The 23,229-nt window shown below is 42.9% G+C and overlaps 1 protein-coding gene and 1 pseudogene across 7 annotated transcripts in view; both read right to left on the bottom strand.

Moving 5' to 3' along the window:
• FARP2 (FERM, ARH/RhoGEF and pleckstrin domain protein 2) overlaps nucleotides 1–23,229 on the bottom strand; it is a 122,521-nt gene that overhangs the window by 96,236 nt on the left and 3,056 nt on the right. For 6 of the 7 annotated variants that reach the window (XM_063095608.1, XM_063095603.1, XM_063095619.1 and 3 more), the window contains exon 2: nucleotides 11,327–11,510. In XM_063095608.1, the coding sequence (XP_062951678.1) occupies nucleotides 11,327–11,509 (183 nt within the window). In that variant the 5' untranslated portion in view covers nucleotide 11,510. Of the gene's footprint in view, nucleotides 1–11,326; nucleotides 11,511–17,134; nucleotides 17,214–23,229 lie in introns of those variants that run through there. The other variant, XM_063095615.1, reaches the window with a different exon arrangement.
• Nucleotides 1,587–6,565, bottom strand: LOC134390318 (G-rich sequence factor 1-like; annotated as a pseudogene).

The raw sequence follows: 23,229 nt of genomic DNA, 5'->3' as shown, positions 1-23,229 counted from the left end.
AAATTAAACTTTAAGATCTGGAATTGCATCTCCTGGTGGTAGTCGTCACCCTGAGAACAGGAACAGGGCCAAGAGGGTATACAGGACTTTGATTCTCCTACACAGGTGCACATAGAGTTAGTTTATTAATGACTACATTTTGAAGCCAGCCATTTTGTCCAATATTTAAGTAACAAGCTGTTTAATACTCAGGAGGTAGTGCCACAATGTGACAGAAGTACAATTTAACCCATAAACCTTTCACACGATTATACATTAAATGTTATTTTTATTTAAGTAAGGCACCCCTACTTGTTCTAAAACATGGGATGTGCTACCCCATTAAAAAAGCAAATGATGAGACTTAGATTTTTTCCTATCTAGAGCTGGCTAAAATTCAAGAGAAGCCATTAATGTCCTTACCAGCCTGGACAGTTCTGATATGACACTTCACAATTTTGAGACTAACCTCACCCTTAAGGTTTACCCCACACCAGAAAAAGAGGGGGAGGGTTCAGACAACTTTTAAGTTGAGGCTAGAATTCCCTGGTAAGTGGACAGGCACCAATGTTAAATGCCATTAGCACAAAGCTTAAAAAGTCAAAAAATTTCTTTCTTTTTTTTTGCAGCTGGCTGGTATGTGGATCCGAACCCTTGATCTTGGTGTTATCAGGACCATGCTCTAAACAACTGAGCTAACCAGCCAGCCAAAACATTTCTAAAGACATAAAACCACCAAACTGTTGTCATTTACACTCACTAACCTGTGGTATTTATTTTTTGTTTTGACTTTTTAAAAAATTTCTATTCCTAAGTAATCAAATACAGCTAAAATTTAAACTACTCTGCTAAACCATACTGGTTCAAAGGTCTGAAATCTTTCTTTGCTTTGGTGAATATTTGGTTAAAATAAACCATTATTTTACTCCATGAGAAGTTTTATTTATTTATTTATTTATTATATTTTATTTTATTTCATTTTGTTGATATACAATGTGGTTGATAATTGTGGCCCATTACCGAAACCTCCCCGAGAAGTTTTAAATCAAAGCTCTCGATTCACAGGCAAAAAACAAAACTCTAAACAGATTATTATTATTATTATTATTTTTTCTGACCGATAAGGGGATCGCAACCCTTGGCACGGTGTTGTCTGCACCATGCTCAGCCAGCGAGCGCACTGGCCATCCCTATACAGGATCTGAACCCACAGCCTCGGTGCTACCAGCGCCGCACTCTCCTGAGTGAGCCACGGGGCCGGCCCTGAACAGATTATTTTTTAAATGGGAGAAAGATTTTAAGGTACAGTGCTGACTATAAATATGTAGTATTTACAAAGGGTAATATATCCTCTATGAAAACAAACTGTTTAATCATATAAAATAAAGACCAGATTTTAAAATCAGATTCTGAACAGTTCAAACAAAAATTTCAATTTATGGTTAATTTCATAACTCCAAATTGAATTCTTTTTCTTTCAAACAGTCCACCATTAATTCTTAGAAGCAATGAACCCCAACCGCAGACCCTCCTTCTAGCAATTGCTGCTAGTGCACTGGAGCTCTGCACCCATGTCCAGGGAAGACGTGCAAATGAAGGGTGCTTCTTGCTTCGTCTTTACTGTCTGGAGTCCCTGGAAGTCTCATCTCCTTCCTGGACATGAGCTCAGCACCAGCTCAATGTACCTGTAGTGAGCATGGACCGATCCTTGAGCACAGCTGCAACAGCATCCTCATGGGCACTGAAGTGCACATCAGCTTCCCCAGCGGCTTTCCTGCTGGAACTGCATCCCATGGTGATTCTAACAAGCTTCAGTGGAGCAAAACAATGTATAATGTCTTGGGAATTGACTTGGAAAGACAATCCTCTCATGTGGACAAAATGTAGTAAAGGCGTAGTCCCAAAGTCAACAACTTCTGGAAGCTCTTCTGACATCTCTTCAGGCAGTTCTACTTCCTTTTCACTTAAACAGCTGTTGTGGGTCGAATATCCTCACTGACTTCATATTCTTCTTCAAAGACCATTTCTGGCTCACTTATATACTCAGCAGTAGGAGAAAATGCCGTTTTCTTTCCCTTATAAGAACCAACACGTGTTTGAACTTCATTCCTTCTGCTTGGAAATATCTCTACATGTCGGTTATTGTATTAGTCCGTTTTGTGTTGCTATAACAGAAATACCTGAGACTGGGTGATTTATAAAGAACAGAGGTTTATTTGGCTTACGATTCTGGGACAGCTGCATCTGGCATGGGCCTCAGGCTGCTTCTACTCATGGTGGAAAGCGGCAGGCAGCCGGCAGGTACAAGCAGATCACATGGCAAGAAGAAGCAAAAGAGAGGAAGCAAGAGAGAGGAAGCAAAAGAGAGAGGGGGGAGGTGCCAGGGTCTTTTTAAGCAACGAGCTCTCGCGGGAACTAATAGAGTGAGAACTCGCTCATTAATCCCCCCTCCCCCAGGGAGAGCATTAATCCATTCATGAGGGATCTGCCTCCATGATTCAGTTTCCAACACTGCCACACTGGAGATCAAATTTCCACGAGTTATGTAGGGGACAACACATCCAAACTCCATCATTCCATTCCTGGCCCCCCAAAACTCATGTCCCTTTCACATACAAAATACAATCATTCTATCTTGCTCCAGCACCAACTTAAAAGTCCAAAGTCTCCTCTGAGACCAAAAGCAAAAGTCCTTCCAACTGTGAACCTGTAAAAGTGAAAACCAAATTTATCTACTGCCAAGATACAATGGTGGAACAGACATTGGGTACACATTCCCATTCCAAAAGGGAGGAATAGGTCAGAAGAAAGGAAAAACAGGTCCCAAACAAGTCCAAAACCCAGCAGGGCAGGCATTAAATCTCAAGGCTGGCGAATCAGGTACCTTGATTCCATGTTCGACTGCCTCTGCACACTGGTGTGGGGGTTGGGTCCCCAAGTCCTTGGGCAGCTCTGCTCCTATGGCTTTCCTGGTCTTGGACCACACTTCACCTCTCCCAGGCTGGTGTTCCACTCTGGTAGCTCCACAGGTCTGGGGTCTCCATGGCGGTCCTGCTCTCACGGCTCCACTAGGCATGGTGCTGTTGGGGTTTCTCTGCTGCAACTCTGACCCCACATTTCTTCTCGGCATTGCTCTAGCGAAGTCTATCTGTGGTGACTCCACCCCTGTGACAGATCTCTTCCTGGGCCCCCAAACTTTTCCATACATACTTTGAAATCTGGGTGGAGGCTCCCAAGCCTTCCCAGCTCTATCATTCTATGAGCCTGCAGACCTAACACCACGTAGATGCCGCCAAGACTTCCGGCTTGTATTTTCCAAAGCTGTGGGTCCAGCCACACCTGGGGCCAATTTAGCCACAGCTGGAGCAGCCAAAGCAGCTGGGGTGCTGGTGGTGGAAGCAGCTTCTCCAGGTGGCCCTGGGCAGCAAGGCCATGCAGGGTGCCTCAGGCCTGTTTGCCAAGACCATTCTCTCTCCCTAGGCCTTTGGGCCTGAAACGGAAGGGTTAGCCCCAGAGGCTTCTGCAATGCCTTCAGTCCTTTTTCTCCTTCTCTTGATAATCTCTTTCCTTTGTACTGCTCTTCTTAGCTAATGGTTGCCGGGCAGCACCATTGCATGCTCTCTGCTTTTCTACCACATGGCCGTGCTGCAAATTTTCCAAATCTTTACGCTCTGCTCCCATCTTAAATTCTGGCTTTACATCATGCCTTTTCTGCCATAACTCAGCATAGGCTGTTAGAAATAACCATGCAGCGTCCTTAATGCTTTCCTGCTTGGAAATTCCTTCCGCCAGATACTCTGGTTCACAACTCTTAAGTCCCACCTTCCACAAAGTCCAAGGGCATGGACACAATGCAGCCAGATTCCTTGCTATGGTGTAGCAAGGGTGATCTTTTGTCCAATTCCCAGTAAGTTCCTCATTTCTATCTGAGACCTCATCATCCGCATGGCCTTTACTGTCCACATTTCTATCAGCATTCTGCTCACCATCACATAAGTCTCTACGACATTCCAAACTTTCCCTCATCTTTTTTCCTTCTTCTAAGTCCTCCAGACTCCTCCAACCTTTGCCCATTACCCAGTTCCAAAGCTGCCTCCACATTTTCAGGTATCTGTATAACAACACCCCACTCCTGCTACCAATTCTCTGTATTAGTCCGTTTTGTGTTGCTATAACAGAAATACCTGAGACTGAGTAATTTATAAAGGAAAGAGGTTTATTTGGCTTACGATTCTGGGACAGCTGCATCTGGCATGGGCCTCAGGCTGCTTCTACTCATGGCGGAAATCGGCAGGCAGCCGGCGGGTACAAGCAGATCACATGGTGAGAGGAAGTGAGAGAGAGGAAGCCAAAGAGAAAGAGGGGAGGTGCCAGGATCTTTTTAAGCAACAAGCTCTTGTGGGAACTAAGAGAGCGAGAACTCATTCATTAATCTCCCCTCCCCCAGGGAGAGCATTAATCCATTCGTGACGATGGATCCGCCCCCATGACTCAATCAGTTTCCAACACTGCCACATTGGGGATCAGATTTCCATATGAGTTTTGGAGGAGACAACACGTCCAAACTCCATCAGTTACCAATCTCTCCTCTGTGTTTCTCCAGGGCTTGGTTGGCCATTTCTGGTTCTTCAGAATGTACATAGGCTTCCTGTTTTTCTTCTCCCTCGATAGTCCATCACAAAAGTAATGACTACTATATTCAGTCGTGCAAAGAAGTCTACAATGTCTTTCGCATTGCAACTATAAGGAAGTTCTCTCAAATGAAGCACGCCATCACCTACCACAGGTGAAGATTTACCTGCAGGCTCTTCATTAAGTCATCCATGTCTTCACTGTTTATCTCATCAACTCCCACATGACGTTGACCCAGGCACATGTGGTGCTTCTCTAGGCTTTTTGCACATCCTGCTCTGACTCCATTTCAATTAAGGCATCTCCTCTTCATTTCCCATCTCCATTTCAGAGGAAACATACTTCACTGTCAGCATTGCAGATTCTGCAGTCTGAGAAAGTTAAGCACAACTTCTACAGTGCATGACTAAGGCAATCTTTGCACTTGAACAAGATAAACATTATCCACTTCCTCTCCTAACTTGGACGGGGCCAATTCATACTTAGGGAGTGGTGGAAGGTCTTCCAGGTAGGTACTTTTGGACTCCTGGCTGCAGAGGGGTATGCAAGGGCCAGTGACGAGGTGGCTGCAGTGGGAGGCCCTGTCCAGCAGGAGCAGGCCTAGCCTGGACTCCAGATGCTATGCGGGGCCTGGGGAGTGGCTGCTGCACGAGCAGAGGGGCAGTGGAACCTCCCTTCTTTAGCTATTAAAAATACCTTTAAAATATCATCTCAAACCACAGTGAGATACTTCACACACCCACTAGGAAGTCTGGAATAAAAAAAGTTGGAAAATAATAAGTGTTGGTAAGAATGTGTAGAAACTAGAATCATCATAGCACTGCAATGGTGCAGCTACTTTGGAAAATAGTCTGGCAGTTCCTCTAATGATTAAATCTAGAGTTTCTATATGATCCAGCAATTCTACTCCTAGGTATCTACTCAAAAGAATTAAAAACATATATCCCTACAAAAACTTGTACACACATTATTCATAATAGCCAAAAGGTGATAACAATCCAAGTGTCCATCAACTGAGAAATGGATAAAAAATCTGGTGTAACATACAACAGAATATTATTCAGCCACAAAAAAGAATAAAGTACAGACACATGCTACAAAATGAATGAACCTTTAAAACATATACGAAGTGAAAAAGCCAGTTACAAAGAACTACATATCATATGATCCCATTCATATGAAATGTCCAGAACAGGAAAATCCATAGAGATGGAAATCGTTTGCTTCGAGCTGAGCGGAAGGGCCATGGAGGATAGGGACAGGACGGCTCAAGGGTGTGGGGTTTGTTCTTGAGGTGATCAGAATGGTCTAAAATGACCGTGGTGACAGTTACACATTTTTGTGAATATTAAATTCCACCGAAGTGTACACTTTAAATGGATGTTATATGGGATGTAAATTATATCTCTATAAAGCTGTTAAGTTTCAGCTCAACTTCACATTTCAATGCTAGGCAATACTGAACAAGAAAGAACAGACCCTAGCTTCTAGCTTTGAACAATCCCGGCTTATGAGTGGCAAGAATTAAACAAGTGTGCTTTACTAGTCTAGAAAGGAAGAGCTGGAACAAAGTACTCCCCTATACTCCATCTGCTCCACCAGCTTCTTGGCCAGCAGTTTTTGCACTAAATTGTTCGCATTCTTGTGACAGTCTGCCTTGACAGAAAACAGATTTTCACTTGCACCCTCTGGGAGACAGAAACAAAATGGAAGACTTGCAGAGCTCACCTTTTTTTAAATTTTAAATTTATTTATTTATTGATAATATTTTTTACATTCTAAGATGTTGTTGCAAACCAGTTGGGGGTAGGGGGAGGGAAATAGGGTGGGAGGAGAAAGAAGGAGGGGAGTGTGGTCAGCCTGTGGCACCCCCCTTGTTCTGGCAGGGGACACCAGGGGGCTTCCAGCGGCAGCTCAGTAGTTGCTGGGCTGGATATAGATGTCGCGAGGGCATTGTTGAGACCCTTGGCCCCCTCACCACACTGGCTAGGGAGCCCAGGGCATTTCCTGCAGTGGCTCAGTGGTGATCAATGGGCTGGTTGCAGATATTGGGGGTGTGTGGCTGAGGCCCTCAGCCCCCTACCACCCGAGCTCTGGAGCCTGGGGCACTTCCTGTGGTGGCTTGGTGGTTGTTGCTGGGCTGGTTGCAGATGTTGGGGGGCATGACTCAGGCCCCTGGCCCTCCCCCCTCCCTGGCTCAGGAGCCCAGGGAGTGTCTGGGTCTTTCTAGGTTTCCTAGGTGTTCTTTGGTGGCGTTAGACCTATACTGGTTAATATCAAACTTTGTCTCTGATCTGTGGGTATTTTGTTTTTTCTTTCAGTTCTGTGTTGGATTATTTGCTGTTTCCACCACTTAAACTCTGCACTGGAACTAATTTGTTGTCCTTTGCTTACTTCTAAAATGAGGGAACTTCCTGTGGGGACCAGCACTTAAGCCCTGTGGTTGAGCTAAACTGCTGCTTTGCTGCTGATTCCCTGGGGAAGGCTTTTTGTGCAGCTCAAGTTTTAATTGTTGATCTTGTAAGAACTTCCAGGTCTTGTGAGGTCTGATACACCTGGGTTGTGTGGAAACTCTGGTCTGGGCCTGAGTCTTTTCAGTAAACTGCACCCCCTGCAGTTCTGTATTCCTGACTAGTCTACACAGAGTGGCCCTGTGCTGATTGCAGAGCAGATCAGCTGTCCATGCTGTACCCTAATGTTCCCCCCAGTGAGCCCATCTTCCCCACCACCTTCACTCCAAATACTTCCCATGGGACAGGCCATGCTCCAGTCCCTTGTGATGACTCACTGGCCTCCGAGTGGCTCCTATTTTCAGTTATTGGTGGTTCCTCATTCCTATGTGGGTCCACAAGAACCCTGTTAGTGGTCTTGCTGGCCAGGGGCCCACCAAGGCCCTCTTCTCCCCTGCTGCCTCCAAGCAACTTCATATGAAAGGTACAGCTGTGGCTTTTGCCAGCTCTTGCTCCATGTGCTCACCAGCTCTGGCCTTAAAGCAGCTGGGGCTCGAAATAGTAGGAGAGATCCTTTCTCTCTCATCATGACTTCTCCTGCTTTCATGAACTCCATAGGACTCTCCTCCTCTTCCCCTGAGCTCTAGTGGCCCCAGTTTGACAGTCGTTACTTTTTAATAGTTGTAAATTGGCAGATTTGTGGGAGAGAGTGACGCTGGGGACTGTCTATTCCGCCATCTTTAACAGAAGCTGTATTTTAAAATTCTCTCACCTTTCTAAAATAAAGGAAGTATAATGAGGACAGCCAACACTGTCTTACTTGTTGAAGACAGACATGAAACAGTTAACCAAGACTCTGCATGCACAGACAAACATGAGCACCAACCCTGAGGTCTTCAGGCCAAGTTGCTCTGTATTTTCATTAAGGCAAAAAATAAGCATTTTAAAAACAACTAAATGTCAGATTCTTCCCTAAGTTAAAAAGGTCCCTTAAATATAAACTTTCAATATCAACTAGGGAGATTCTGCACAATCCCACACGATGCCAGTGTTTTGTAGCCATTTATAAGCAGAAGCTGGTGTTTTTCAAGTATAATATTAGCATACATCCCTGAAAGACACTACTGCTTAAGACTTAAGTGAAAAAAAAAGAAAAAAATCCAGCAAACGGACAATAAGATAGGTGTGAATGGCCAAAACCCCCCAAAACATAACAAAACTGAATCCCTGAGGTTGCAAAACACTGCTATAGAGGAAAATGTTCTCTTAAAGGAAGCACGTTAACCAAATCTAACTTTTGATTTCATCATCTGATACACATTTACTGAGCGAGGCACTGTTCCAAATGCTGTAGATACAGAAGTGGCTAGGATAAGGCTCATGCCTTCCCAGAATGTGCATTCCAAGGAAGGAGATGACTGGCAAGTGCTAGGACAGATCTGCCAGCCAGGGATCTCACTGCCCTACATGTCACTGCCCTGCAGCCGTGCACCAGCCCACAGGTCCAACAGCAAAGCCCACCAGACAACGGCTGGGCTCTTGGTCCAAATATAAATGGGGGGAGGCAAGGAGAGAGAGTACCAGTGGATGAGTAATGGTGGGACAGTGAGGGGAGGCCTGGGTCAGGCAACCTGCCTCGATCCAAAGAGCTGTAGCCTGCAGGAGACAGTGGGGAGAAAGGAGCAGGGTAAACTTGCCTCTGTGGGGCCAGACCCTTCCATGGGGCTATGGAGGAAGCACTTCTTGGAGGACGGGGTTCTGTCCACTCAGGGCAAGCCCTACACACCAGCCCAGCCATTGACACCAGACCCTAGAGCTTCACAGTCTCACTTACAGAGGCTGCATTCTTGCTCCACTGGCAACAGTTATTGGGGTAGACTGCAAAACATGGCCACCAATTCCTTGCCACACCCCCAATCAAGGTGACTCTGCTTCTCCACTCCTAAAATCTGGGCTGGCCTGATAGCTTACTTTGATCAATAAAACACGACAGAAGTGATAGTGGACAAATTCTAAGCCGAGACTCTAACAGACCTCACAGCTCCCATTCCAGCACTGAGAACATTTTCATGACCACGCAAACGAGGCCAAGTGGGCTCCCAGGAAGATGAGATTCTGCACAGAGAGGTTCCAGCTGGGGCCCCAGTCGTGTAGGTAATGCCATCCTAGACCATCCAGCCCCCTCCTAGACAGCCCAGCCCAGAAGAACCTCCAAATCAACATACAGACATGTGGCAACTGTTAAATGTTTGTTGTTATAAGCTATTATGTTTTGGGCTGGTTTGTTACTTAGCAAAGCTAACTGCTACAGTCGGGGAGGATAGGGTACTTGGAAGCAGAATACAGCTAACTTAAAATACAATACATTAAATTTTGATCCCCCCTAAAAGGTATGCATCAGTGGGTAACACAATGTAAAAAGTACGATATGCAACAGCAATTTTTTCCAAATAAAATTCCTTCATTTCTGGTAATTCTGCCAGGTATGTAAAAAAAACCAAATATGATAGTTATATATGATTAACAGAAACAATAATCTCAACTTATTAAAACTCTAAATATTTTGAAACCTTCACATAATGGTATCTCTGTTTTTTTCAGGTATAAAATAACCCAGATACTTAGTAAAAGCAAATTTCTCAGAGAAGAATTACATCTTATTTATGACTCAAAAACAAATGTGTGCTTTTTTTTCTTGAGTCTGAGTTTCGGTTAATAAAGACCATCAAGCAGGACAAAGATACTCTGTAAGTAAACACTAAATAGTGCAATTCTTTTTCTTTTAAAAAAATTTTGAACCTTTCACAAGCCTGAACCATAGCAAATGCATTTATCATAGGAAGACTATATGGTGGAAACGCTTCCAAATATTTGACTAGAAAAGATTTGGGAGCCCAATTAAATTCCCAGACCTTTAACTTGTTTCCTACAGAGAAGTCACCCAAGAGTTGGCGAGAGGGGCATCCAACTTTCAGACTACCTTCCCTGCAACAGTAGTGACATGGGAGTTGGACAGACAGGACCTACTGGTTTTGGTTACCATGGCCCTGATGAGATGATATTTGATTTCCTCCTCAGATAAGACCTTAAAAAAGCATTATGGGGTGCCCTTGAGTTCTGACACAGTGAATCTCGGGCACTAGATACCTGCAACCAAACAACAGTCAACCGCCAGAGACTGCCTTGCCCAGGGCTCCACACACGGTGCCTGCCTCGGGCTGCTCCCTCTGCATCCTCTCCCCCATGCACTGCATTCTGCAATAAGGCACCACCAGAGCCCAAAGAAGGTTTCCTTTAGGTGTCTTCAGTCTTGCCCACAGTTCAATAATCTTTTTCTATGTAGCATCTTGATTCCTCAACAGAAATTTCCAAGTACAAAGAAAGCTCCTGCTAGAGTTTATGTTCTTTCTCTCGTCTTTACTTTTGTGTCACTAAGAGCAGGAATAGGTTCTAACAATGTTTCTTCAAAGCAATATAAAAATATTAGAAAAAAGAGAATTTACTTATGCATTATATATGAAAATCAGTAATTTTTAAAAAAGAACATTTGTTTTAATACCTCATAAAGAAACAGAAAATATTTTCTAATGTATCACGTGGATCAAAAAAGTAAACGGTATTACTTAAACATTGATATATACATACATTTTTACTACATTCAATTGTTTCTGCCAACATTATTGGTGCAATCTACTACTAGAGAATTTTCAAAATAAAAATTTTAATAAAATTTTTCACCAACCTAGAAAAACAAGTCATATGCCAGCAACACTGTATAACACCTCTCACAGGCCGGGATCTCTGTGTGGTGTTGGATCAATCCTCACACCAGCCATCCTGAGAAAAAGGGACTATAATCGCCCCTGGGTTTCAGACAAGGAAGCTGACACTCACAGAGGCTAACTGGCATCCCCTCACCCAGGAGGCCAGGTACCCAGGTGGCCAAGCTAGCAAGGTCTGGGTGTAAACTACCTGGTTCCAGTTTGTACACTTCAGTAGTCCTCCGAGCCAGCCTCTCAAAAGAGAAGAGTAGAGAGACTGAACTATATCAGAATTTTAGAGGAAAGACAGGAGAATACCACTTTCCAAACTAAAAGAAGAAATTCAGATTCACTGTTTCCAAAGCTTTTATTATGTGTTGCTAAAGGTACTCTTGGTCAACTTGATAAATATGCAAAGTCTAACCAGAAAATGGAATTTGGTATGTAATACTTGACCTTTAGAAAATATAAGGAAATACGCGTCCAAAAAATCATACTTCTTACCTCAATGTCGAATACTTCCACGGTGTTGTCCAGCAGCTCCACTCTGATGTGCAGGCACTTCTCCAGCATTCTGGGTGAGAGCCTCTGCCCAGGCTCAAGGGTGCTAACTCCCACGAGGGTCTGGGCGCCCAAGCGTGTTCCAGCAGTCTGCAGAACTCTGTATGTTCCTTCTAGCTCCCCCATTCTTCACCAGCAAAGAATGAAGAAAACATGAAAATGAAACAAGACAAAACACACACACCAAGGAATTTTGTTACTTAGATATTAAAACAATGTAAAAAAAAATAATTACTGGGTACACAGGAACCCTCTGTACTATTTTTGCCAACTACTGCGAGTCTTAAATTTCATCAAAATAAAGAGCTGAAGATTATCTTCGACTCATACATGCACAGGTACAGCTTAAAATCACATGCACCACCCCCGATAACAATATTTCCCAGGAGTTCTCTGAGCCAGGCACACGTTAATTCACTCAACCCACGAGACCTCATTAACAACTGACATCATCACAACTCATCTAGCAGAGGAAAGAGGGCCCAGAGGATCACACGCCTTTCCTGGGCTGCCTAGTCTAGTCCCCAGCACATCTCTCTCCACCAGCCCAGTCATTGTGCTGATGACCCTTTTTAAGCACTGGACTGTGCTGTTTCTAGCAAAGGTGAATGGGCACCACACAGCGCAATGTCCAGGCAGTACATAGCATGGTCTGATGCATTCATGCAACTGTCTCTCACCTCTGCTGACTTTATGTGGAGTAGAAGACACTCACGGTGAGGAAAATGCCAAGAAAAGTAGATGAAGACAGCCATGCTTGTCTTTGCTAGCTCTGCACTCCTCGGTTTTTCTAATTTGTGTCTCACCAGGGTACAGTGGGTGCCACTGCTGGTTTGGGAGGTAATTACAGATATGGCACTGAACGAAAGCCTGGACAGGGTAACAAGGACCACACACCAGGTATCAGGAGGCACCTGCCCCAGGCCAGGCCCTTCCCGGCTCCTGCCCTACCCCGTCCTTACAATAACCTGTTAACAGTTCACCTAACAGATGACCATGCTGAGGGTCCAAGAGGTTCAAATAGCTGGCCCAGGGAGGACTCATGTCCTTGTCAATCCTCCTTGTTGTGCTAAGGGAGAAGCAGAAGCAAGTTTGTAAGCTATTAAGTTGAACAGGGTTAATCTCTTTGTCTTTTTGGTGGCTGGCTGGTACTCTCTTCCTAATTTTTAATACAGCTACAATCTAATAGCACCGGCTTGTTTTTAATTGTATTTATTAATATAGTTACCTATTATTTATGGCAATTTTCCCTCCTAAATGTATTATTTATGTTTAGATATCAATCTAAAGAAAAATATTTAACAGCGAAACCTCATATGGCAAAAGACATGGTAAAAGTGACAGAGTGAAACACAAGCCAGCCGTCTAGTCAAGGCAGAGTCAGTGCAGCAGATGTCGTTTCGTCTCACTAGTCACCATCAACATGCCTCCCACTGACAGGCAGCAACCTTTGGAAGAAATAACCTCAGTAAACTCCTAGTCCACCCCTTGCTGCCAGCTTCATGCTCCAAGTCTCTGGGCCTTTCCTCTTTTTCATGCTTATTTTGTTATCACGACAAAACAAACCAAGAACCTTTTGCCTCTCCAGTGAAGTCTGAAAAGCTTCTCAATGACTCACTGCCAAGCAACTCCTATTGCATACTTAAATCCTATCTCACAAAGACAACCCTTCCACCCATCTGGGTGAGAATTTCCACACACATCCAATTTATCCAACAAGAAAGCAGAAAACGAGAAAGCTAAAATCCCCGGGAGAAGAGCCAAGTGAGTAGTGTGAGTGGAATAAGGAGGTGGTGCATCGGTCTACCAAGCGAACCCCCACCCACCTCCTGCACAAAGCTGGTTCAAACGCTGGTGGACAGACTGGCCCTGCCCCTCCCCGACTGCACGTTTATTAGCAAGCCACACGTCTGGCTTAGAATAACAGTCACCTATCATCTCCAGAGGTCTCTCTCCATGCTGTGTGCTCCCGGAGGGCAGGAGCTTAATTCTTACTGTAAACGTTTGCTAAGTATTTATTTAATGTCACTGACATCAAAGAACATGAACTGTCTTATCATGCAACGCATTGTACAAACTACAGTGACAAAAGACTATGGCCACAGACAGAACAATTTAGAAAATTATTGTTTTCACACCCCTAATGTTAATCATAAGACATATGTGGTTTTAGAGAAACACAAATATGAGCTTTTTAATTTCAATTTCACAAATTTTATTTATTGGGTATTTAATGCAAAAGTAAGGGAATGTAAATGAAGAAAACTCCCTCCTACAAGGTACCTCAAATGTGAAAACAGATGAAATGAGAAATAAATGATCTATAAGTTCTTGGTCAATTCACAACACTTACCAAATACTGAAACAGGTATAGGATGTTCTACTTTGGTCACCCAAACAATGCTTTCCCTTAAGTGAGATTACAATTCCAAAAAAATATATATATACAAAATATATTTTTAGAAGTCACTTCTGTTATATCAGACAAGGGGATAATATCCAGAATACATAAGGAATTCAAACAATGCAACCAAAAACCAATAACTCAACAGTGAAAAACCAAATAACCTAATTAAAAAATGGGCAAAGGACCTGAACTGACATGTCTCAAAAGAAAACATACAAATGGCTAACAGGTACGTGCAAAAATGCTCAACCTCGCTAATCATAGGGGAAATGCAAATTAAAACCCCAGTGAGGTATCATCTCACCCAGTTAGACGGGCTGTTATCAACACAAGAGAGTAACAAAGGCTGGTGAAGGTGCAGAGAAAGGGGAACCCACCCACATTGTTGGTGGGAATATAAATTGGTACAGCCATTATGGAAAAAAGTATGGGGGTTCCTCAGAGAACTAAAAATAGATCTACCTTACAACCCAGTTATCCCACTACTGGGTGGATACCCAGAAATGAAATCTTTGCACTCTCATGTTCATTACAACAGTACTCACAACAGCCAAGAGATGGAATCCACCTAAATGTCCATCAACAGATAAATGGATAAAAAAAGCTGTGGTATATATAAGCAATGGAATACTATTCAGCTAAAAAAAAAAAAAAAAAATCCTATCATTTGCAGAAACATGGATAGAACTAGAAACAATCATGTTAAGTGAAGTGGTTCTCATACAAGTAGAGAGTAGAAAGAATATTGATTACCAGATGTCATGAGGGGAAGGGAATGGGGGATAGGAAAAGTGGTGGCCTAACAGGTACAAAACTACGCTATCTCTCTTAAGTGAATCCTTGTACAGTATATGCACATATTGAAATAACACACTTTACCCCACAAACATGTACAAGCAAATGTTAAAATAAAAATAAAAAATAAATAAAAAGTTGCTTATCTTATTTATTCCACTAATTCTCGTTGATACACTTTTTTAAACTTTAGATGGAAAAATTTCTTCAGCTTCTTTCTCTTCTACTCATAATAGGAAAGTCATGTCTAAACACATACTACTAAAAAAATGGCAAGACTAACTCACAGTGCCTAGAGATGCACATTCAGGAAATAAAACTATAAAGAGAAAACACACGGAAGTTACGATCAGAAAAGTTAGGATAATGGTCCTTCTTGGTGGGAGAGGCCATCCCTGGGATATGGCACAGTTCTGTTTCTTGACCTGGACAGAGCTCACTTTATAATTCATTATGCCACACATTTGATTCATGTATTTTTTACATCTGAGTTTATTTTATAATAAAAATATATTTAAAACAGCAAATTTTTTATTTAACACTGCTTCCTCTCATGAAAACAAAAGACATATTAGACAAATGAAAAACACTCTTCTTGGCTCAAGGAATACCAAAGCTCTCTTCTGAAGTATGTGGCTCACAAGAGGACATCTTTGCGGGTTTGCAGCAAACATACCACCCAGTTTTCATCTAGTCCAAAGTAAGACATCAACACGGCTGAGGCTGGGATACAAGGCCACAATAAGACATGCTTCTTCATGAGGCTGATCTCAAGACACTTTCACTTAAGAGAAGTGACCCTGAGATACCCTGTTGCTGATATTCCAAAGAAAAATTTGATTGCTGTTACACAATAGCAATGTGTCATAAACTACCCCTTTAATAATTACTCAGCCTTAAGACTAAGACTGAAGTTTAAGACTTTAAGACTTAAGTTTATTACTAAGTTTAAGAAAGCTTAAAAAGTAAAGAACTTAATAGAAAACCGATAGGTAACCACTGCTGTATCAGTTAACATCAGTCTCAAGGTCTGTCAATCTGCTTCAGGAGAGGCAGCATAAGCAGACACTTCTGGGAGAAAGAGCAAGCCTCTCACTTGACATCACTCACCACAGCCTGACTGCGTCCTCCAGCCTGACGACGGGAAACATGAAAGGAAAAATGCGTGCCCGACATAAGCCGTGACCTTACCACAATTCACTGTTTTGCTGATGTGCTTATAAATAAATAAGAAATGGGTAAGAATATGAAAACCAGACTAGAAATATAGCAAGGCCACTAAGCCCTTGGCACATTAGGACTCTGCAATCCTGAGAGCCGAACAACAGCCCCTGCCCACGTCTCTTGGTTCCTGCCAGAGAACCTTCCTGGAAACTCAGAGGAACGTGGCCACGTGAAAAACCAAGGATCTATGGGGGACTCAAGTTTATTTTTCCATCTTCTTTCATTTCACGTGAATAAAATGCTTTGCAGTCTTCATTTGTAAAAATATTTCTGGTGGCTGGATACAATTTCTACTGCTGACATTTAGTGCTACCTAATAAAAACTCAGTTCCTATGTATATGCTCGAATTCTCACTTAATAATAGAAAGCCCACGACATACCATTTCCATCTTAAAAGTTGGAAAATTCAGCTCAAAAATCTGCCAAGGCTTTGGGTGATAATGACATGTCAGTGCAGGTTTGTAACAAATGTACCAGTCTGGTGAGGGATGCTGATAGTGGGGGAACAACACATGAATGTGGGGGCAAAAGTTAGAGGGAAAGCTCTGTACCTTCTGCTGAATTTTGCTGTGACCTAAAACTACTCTAAAAATAACTTTTATAAAAGAAAAAAAAAAAAGGCCTGCCAAGGAATGCATAACTCAGAGGTGATGGAGCCAGAGCTTGGGCCCTGACATGGCCACCAATATTCTTCCTCTTCTGCTGGAAAATCAGTGCATGGCTCCCTAGAAAAAAGTACAGTCTAACACCCGCAGTAAAGAAAGTTGGCTACAATTTCTGTTGTGCAATAAAAATTCACCTTCCTTCCAATATTTTTCATTGCCTCTTTTAGGAGAATCAAAAAACAAATTTCTATACTGACCAACAAAAAAGGCAGAATGTTTTCATTCCACTTGTCTCACATGCCTAAAACCCACTAAAGTGGTAGAAATGAACTTCTACTGCTGATAATACTCAAGTGGACCTAGTCCCTTGTCCCTGGGCAGCACTACCTCTACTACAGTGTAGCAAGAGGTGGGTCCTTTTTAATTCCCTTTCTAAGCATGACTGATGATTTCAGAATAAGTAACTAAATTTAAGCAATGTGAGGAAGCTGAGAAAAAACGTTGACATGTACTGCAAGGCAAGGCCTCAAATTGCTGATGAGAAACAGCTGGATGGCCGGTGGGGATATCCACACCCCTCCACAGAATATGGTTGCATAAACACACACCTCCTCCCTGGAATATGGCTATGCTGTCAGCTGGAAGCCAATGTGGACTGAGCATCACAGAAACCACGTTCAGTACCAGAAGCCAGAGGAAACGGGTGCTGCAGAACCCACCTGCACACACGTCTCCACCAGGTGCTTCAGGATGGCTGCATCACCTGCACAAAGCCCAATGGCAGAGGAGGACCCACATGCTGGGCAACGCTGTCCCTCAGACACCAGGAAGGGCTGTCATCGACTGAAGAACCTTTGGTGTTGGATGGGCATCTTACCAACACAGAAGGGTGTCTACCAAGCTGTAACTAGAAAAAGGCCAAATAAAGGCAGGCACCAGTAGGGAATGAGGAAGTAAGCAGAGCAGCCCAGGGTGGTGAAAACCCGGAGCCAGCGTACCTGGGTTCCAATTCCAACTCTGCTATTAATAAATTCAGTCACTCCACAACTCCCAGCCCCAGCTTTTTCATCTGGAAAATGGTAGGGGCAGGGAGGGGTTAATCAAATCTTTTTCAACTCCAAGAATCCATGATTCTGTGATAAAGCAGCTCAATGTGAAAATAAACTGAAAGGAGATGTGTTCTTGATTCTAACCATAGTATTTAGTAGCCAAAAATTAAATAAACCTCATAAAATCATGCTATCACAGCTTCCTACCTCAGTATATGCAACAGTGGCTAAATGTTTGCAAGAGAAGGAAGATCGCTTTCAGGCGAATTTTCATCTCCGCAGTATATAAATACAGACTACTGGTCCAAAGAGATTTCTTTGAGCATTACCAATATTTGCAAACCTTACAATTTTACTTTCACTCCCTAGTTTTTTTTCCCCCTGAACTCTAAACAGATATATTTATTTCCTCTAGTGGGTATTTTAGACCCTCTACTACAGGTCTTCTGAGTCTATGTTAAACAAGATTCTGTAAACTGAAAAATAAAAGTTTTAAGGGCTGAAATTAATCTGGATAACTGACTTAACACTTTTGGTGGGGGGAGGGTATAAAGCTGCCCAATTTAACATCACAACCTTCACAGACAAAGGCAGGAAGATCTCTGTGTGCTGCCTTGGTACAAGAGTGAATAAAAGCAGAGCCAGGCACGCTCTGGCTATTGCACATGAGCTCCTGTTTGTTTACAGTCATAAAAACAGTAATGGAGAGACAAACCCAAAGCTAATGGAAATGGTTACCAATGGGGGTGGAGGGGAAAGGCAGAGAAGACAGAGCTGAATGCTGTTCTTCCAAGTTGATGTGTTCGGCAGTTTTGACATAGGAACTTCATAACGTTCTCACATAATTAGAGAGCAAAATTAAATCAGTATTTCAGAAAAGCCCTAAAAATGCGAACAAAATGAAATAAATGGTCCTGTGTATCAAGAGGGCACCTAAACTATAAAGAGAATTACATCACTAGAGTTTAAAACCCTGTAACTTCATTATACATCACTGGTGACATACCCTAAGGAACAAGAGGACGACAAAGAAGTCCAGAATGTGGCACATTCTACAGGATAAACGTTGTTTTTTCAAAAAACGCCAAAAAGGGGGTGGTGATGAGGGAACAGAAACTGTTAAAAGACGTTACTTACCAAATGCTGTGTGAACCTTATTTGAGTCCCGAATCAAGTACTTACAGGACAATCAAGGACACTGAAGTGCTAACTCGATATTAGATGATAATAAGAAGCATTTTCTAGGTATTTTAGTGGTATTGTAGGTCTATGAAGTGGAAAGAAGTTCCTATCTCTTAGCAATACACACCAAAGTATTTATGGATACAATGGAATAATGTCTAGAATTTACTTTAAAATAATCCAATGAATTGGGGATCAGTGAAGGGGGGTACAGGAAAAAAAAAAAAAACCTGCCCATGTGTTATTGAGGCTGGACACATAGGCTTTGATATAGTATTTACTTTTGTGAATGTTTACAAATTTCCATAATAAATTAAAAAATTTTAGCAACAATTTTTGATGTACATAAGGACTCAAAGGACCCTTGGAATAGCTGAGAGATGGAGGGGCTCCTGCTTTATGAAATGCCCATCTACCACTTTGCATGGGAAACCACAACCCAGAGAACAAAGCTGCTTGCTGAGGGCCACACACCCGACTTGTGGAGGGTGAGACCAGCATCCAGCATCGTGGCCCAGTCCAATAGACCATAGAGCAAATTCTTCGAGATTAAAAAACAAAAACTTTGATTTAAAGAATTACACATCCACCTCCATTTTATTTGTTATTGTATTTTTCACTAAAATCCCCTTTGTTTCTTTATATCTTCTATTTTCTTGCCAAGACATTCTGTATTTCTATGTGTTCTGAGTAGCTTTACTTCTTGGAATGTTTTAATAATAGCTGCTTTAAAGTGTGTTTTAGTTTGTTATTGTAGCCTTAACAAATTACCACAAATTTAGCAGCTTAAATAAAATAACAGCCTTTTATCATCTCAGTTTCTGTGGGTTGGAAGTTTAGGAGCAGTGTGGCTCTCCAGAGTTCTCTGCTTAGCATCTAACAAGGCCTAAGTGAAGGTGTCAGCTGGCCTGGGGTCTTATCTGGATCCTCTGGAGGCAGGGAGAATGCACTTCTAGGCTCATTCGGTTCTGCGTGCATACAGACTGAGGTCCCTAGTCCTTGCTGGCCATCAGCGGTTGGCCCTTCTCAGTTTCTAGAGGCCACTTGCCTTCGTTGGCTCATGGTCCCTTTCATCTTCTGAACCAGTAGTGGTATACTGAAAACTTCTCATGCTTCTAGTCTCCGTCTTCTCCTTCTGCTACTAGCTGGAGAAAGATCTCCACTTCTAAGGGCTCACATAATTTCGTGAGGCCCACCTGGACAATGAAGGCCAACCTATCTCAAGGTTAGCTCATTAGTACCCTTCACGACACCTGCAAAGTGCTTTTGCTATGTACCATAACATTCCCAGGATGAATACTAGGAGATAAAGATCACAGAGGCCAAAATTGTGCTTATCACAAAGTCTTTCTCAGATAATTCCAACACCTGCATCAACTTTGCTTTAGCCTCTGTCTTTTCTCACATGAATTGGCATATTCCTGGTTCTTCATATGCTGAGTAATTTTAGATTGTATCCTGGACATCTTTAATATTGTGCTGTTAAGAAACTTTGGGTCTTGTTTACATCCTGTTGAGAACGTTGGTATTTGTATTGAGCAGGCACTGGTCTGGCTGGGTTCAGGTCTCAAGCCCCGGCCAGCCTTCTGTGGAATGTGGTCTCAGTGTCACTTCCACCTACAGAGCCTCTGTGGTGTTCCTCAGCAATGTCCTGAGTGTGCCCCACTCACCCCATGGACAGCCTGGCTCCCAGGTGGTAATCTAACCCTTGGTTGAGTTCTCAAAGTCTTTGGCAAACTATTCCAGATGAGACCCATGCATGTGTTCAGGCGATAAGTTCATCAACAACTTCATGGGGACACTTTCCAGTGCTCCTCTCTCTCTCTAATCTCCTTGGTATAATTTCCAGTTGCCCCCCCTTTCCAGTCCTCCAGCCAGAAACCCAGGGCTTTAATTATCCCGCTCTGTCATGCACTTTCTTTGTGACTGTGCTGTGCCTGGGACTGAAGAGAGGAAAAAAAGCAACTGGGGTTTCCCTCACCCCTCAGAGCTTTAGGTGTCCACAGGCTCCTGCTACTGCAGAACTGACTAGAGAGGAGAGAGAAGAGAAGAGAAAAAATGGTGGCTTTCTCCCACTCTCTCTCTCCTGGAACCCAAACGAGAAGACTTCTCTGTAGCTCTCCCTGTTCATAGATGGTGCCCACCTCTGGGTTTTGAACAGCTTGAGTATAGGCTAGAGGATGCAGGAGGGAAGACAGGAAGCTCACTGCTTGCGCAGTGGTACTTCACATTCTGGCCTTTATCTCCCATCCACCTGTTACCATTTACATGACAGAGTCCTCGACAGCTGCTCCATGCGTGTGTCAGGGTGGTTCAGTGGCACCAGTGGGAGGAGCAGGGTGGTGTGTGCTTCCTCCAAGCTCCTGGAACCAGAGCTCCACACCTGTGCACTTTATAGCATGTTCACGGTGGTTATCACTGGGAGAGGGAAGAGGGTTGATTCTCTCCTTCCTTCCAATTTTGTGCATTTTTCAAATTGCTTACAGTGATGAGTATATTACCCTTGAAATCAGAGGGTTTCTCTGCAGACTTGTGCAGAAGTACTACCTGCTTTAAAAGTCTTTACTGATAGGGGCCACCTATAGTACACCACTGCTTACCTTCTAAGAGAAAGCAATACTAACTGCTCTGTCTCTCCGAGAGCTGTATTTGCTCTTCTTTCTAAAATAGTGCAATTAAAATAAAAGTTAATATTTTTAAGCATTCTCTCGGATTTATTTCTTGTTCAGATAGTTACTTGTTTCCCAACATTACATTTTATTAACTACTACTGAAGCAGCTGAGATTTTAAACATACATAAAGGGGACAAAGGATTTAATAAAGCCTTGTAATTTAAACAATTTCTAAAATCATCTCCTCTTTCTCAAACACATTTCCACTAGCCACTGGAAGATGCACTTAGCACCCCCACCCCCCCACACCCCCCCTAAAAGCAGCTTGACTTAAAGCTAGTCTGGCTCAGGTTTCTGGGTCTCTCACTTATACCAGTTCCTTCAAGGCCCTGGGACTGGCCCTAAGCAAAGAGTCCCTATGGTCATACACTTTGGTTAAATATACCAAAAAATATCCTAATTGCAATCAATGACAACTGCTGCCTCTTTCCACTTCAACTTTGCCTCTGTCCCTCTTCCCCTTCATGTCAGGTAGCTTAGGGAGGGGCTGTTGGCATTTTTGGGACCGAACTAAGGCACACTGAGTTGTAGACATACTTATGCTGTTGGCAGTCACTTCTGTGTACACTTAAGTGATCACCAGCCATCTCAATGTAGATGTGGCTTCTAAGAGTACTGCTATCACCTACTGTGCCACTAGCCAGGGGTTTATGAAACAGAAGTACAAGGCCGGGTGTCCTGTGGCAATGTGAATGGGTCTGAAGTGCATGAGCAGTGGAAAAGAAACAGGGTTTGAAATATTGGGAGCCAGATGCTTGTCTGTGGGAAATTTATCATTGGACATGTTAAACTGTAAGCAGAAAGTTTAGTTCTCAAAAAAGACTTCAAAAAAGAAGTCATCACCTGTCAGAAAAACAATAACATAGCAGTACAATTATAAATGTGCCTTAGATGGCTGTGTGTGTTTTAATGGAATTGTGCAAAATAGAATTTATCAGAACTCCTGCTTTTCTGGGACACAAACCTATAGGAGTACCAGAAACAACAAATATGTCCATATGTGAAACTGCATGTTTCATGCACCCTTAGCAATAATAAAAACTTATCAACTATGCTAAAGGAATCACTGCTTTCTACTCTCACTGTCACATGAAAAGGCAATTAAAAAGTGCATAGCCAAAGAAAAAAGTATTATATAGGTATGTCTGGTAATTACCAAATATGTCATCTTTCTTGATTTACTTATATTTGTATTATTGGCCAGCTTTTTCAAATCTGTAACTTACTTTTTCTTATTCTAAATAAATATACTTTCTAAATTAATTTTTATTTTAAGTTTGTATTCTTTTCTTAACGATTCCCTTCCCCCAACTGTATACCCTTCAGGCCTCATAACACCTGGCATCCACCCCTGCTGTAGGAGTTTATCAGAGAGAAAAGTCCCCTCCACTAAAGCGGGCAAATACAAAGAAAGCAGTTGTGAAATGGTGGTAAGTGCTGGGGAGAGAGTAAAGCAAGGGCAGCAGAGAGAAATCTCGCAAGTGGTGAGAGGGAGGCAGGAGACCTCACCAGGAAGACAAGGCCTCAAGAACATCCTGGTACACACTGCAGCAGCTACGGAGTCCTGGGCGACCACCACTGCCAGGAGGCCGACACCAAGCCCTTCATGTACATTCCCTTATTTCATCTTCACAACCACTTTGTGCAATTGTCATCATCCCTGTTTTGCAGATCAAGAACGCAAGCTCAGAAAGGTGAATAATTTGCTAGCAGTCACTCCGCTCTGCAAGCAGCCTCCCTTGATTCCCTGGCGTGCACAGGGCACACACAGATAGAAGAGTTTACCCTAGGAAAGGAGACAATCGAGTAGGCAACCAGTGCCACCCACCCACCGTGGTGACAGAGAGAGCAGAAAGTAAGAAGAAACACCCAGGAAGGGGCACTGACTGACCTGGAGTGGCTTCCCAGGC

This window comes from Cynocephalus volans, chromosome 1 (assembly GCF_027409185.1).
Source record: "Cynocephalus volans isolate mCynVol1 chromosome 1, mCynVol1.pri, whole genome shotgun sequence".
Lineage (NCBI taxonomy): Eukaryota > Metazoa > Chordata > Mammalia > Dermoptera > Cynocephalidae > Cynocephalus > Cynocephalus volans.
Note: the sequence above shows the minus strand (reverse complement) of the source record. Positions and strands in the feature narration are given on the sequence as shown.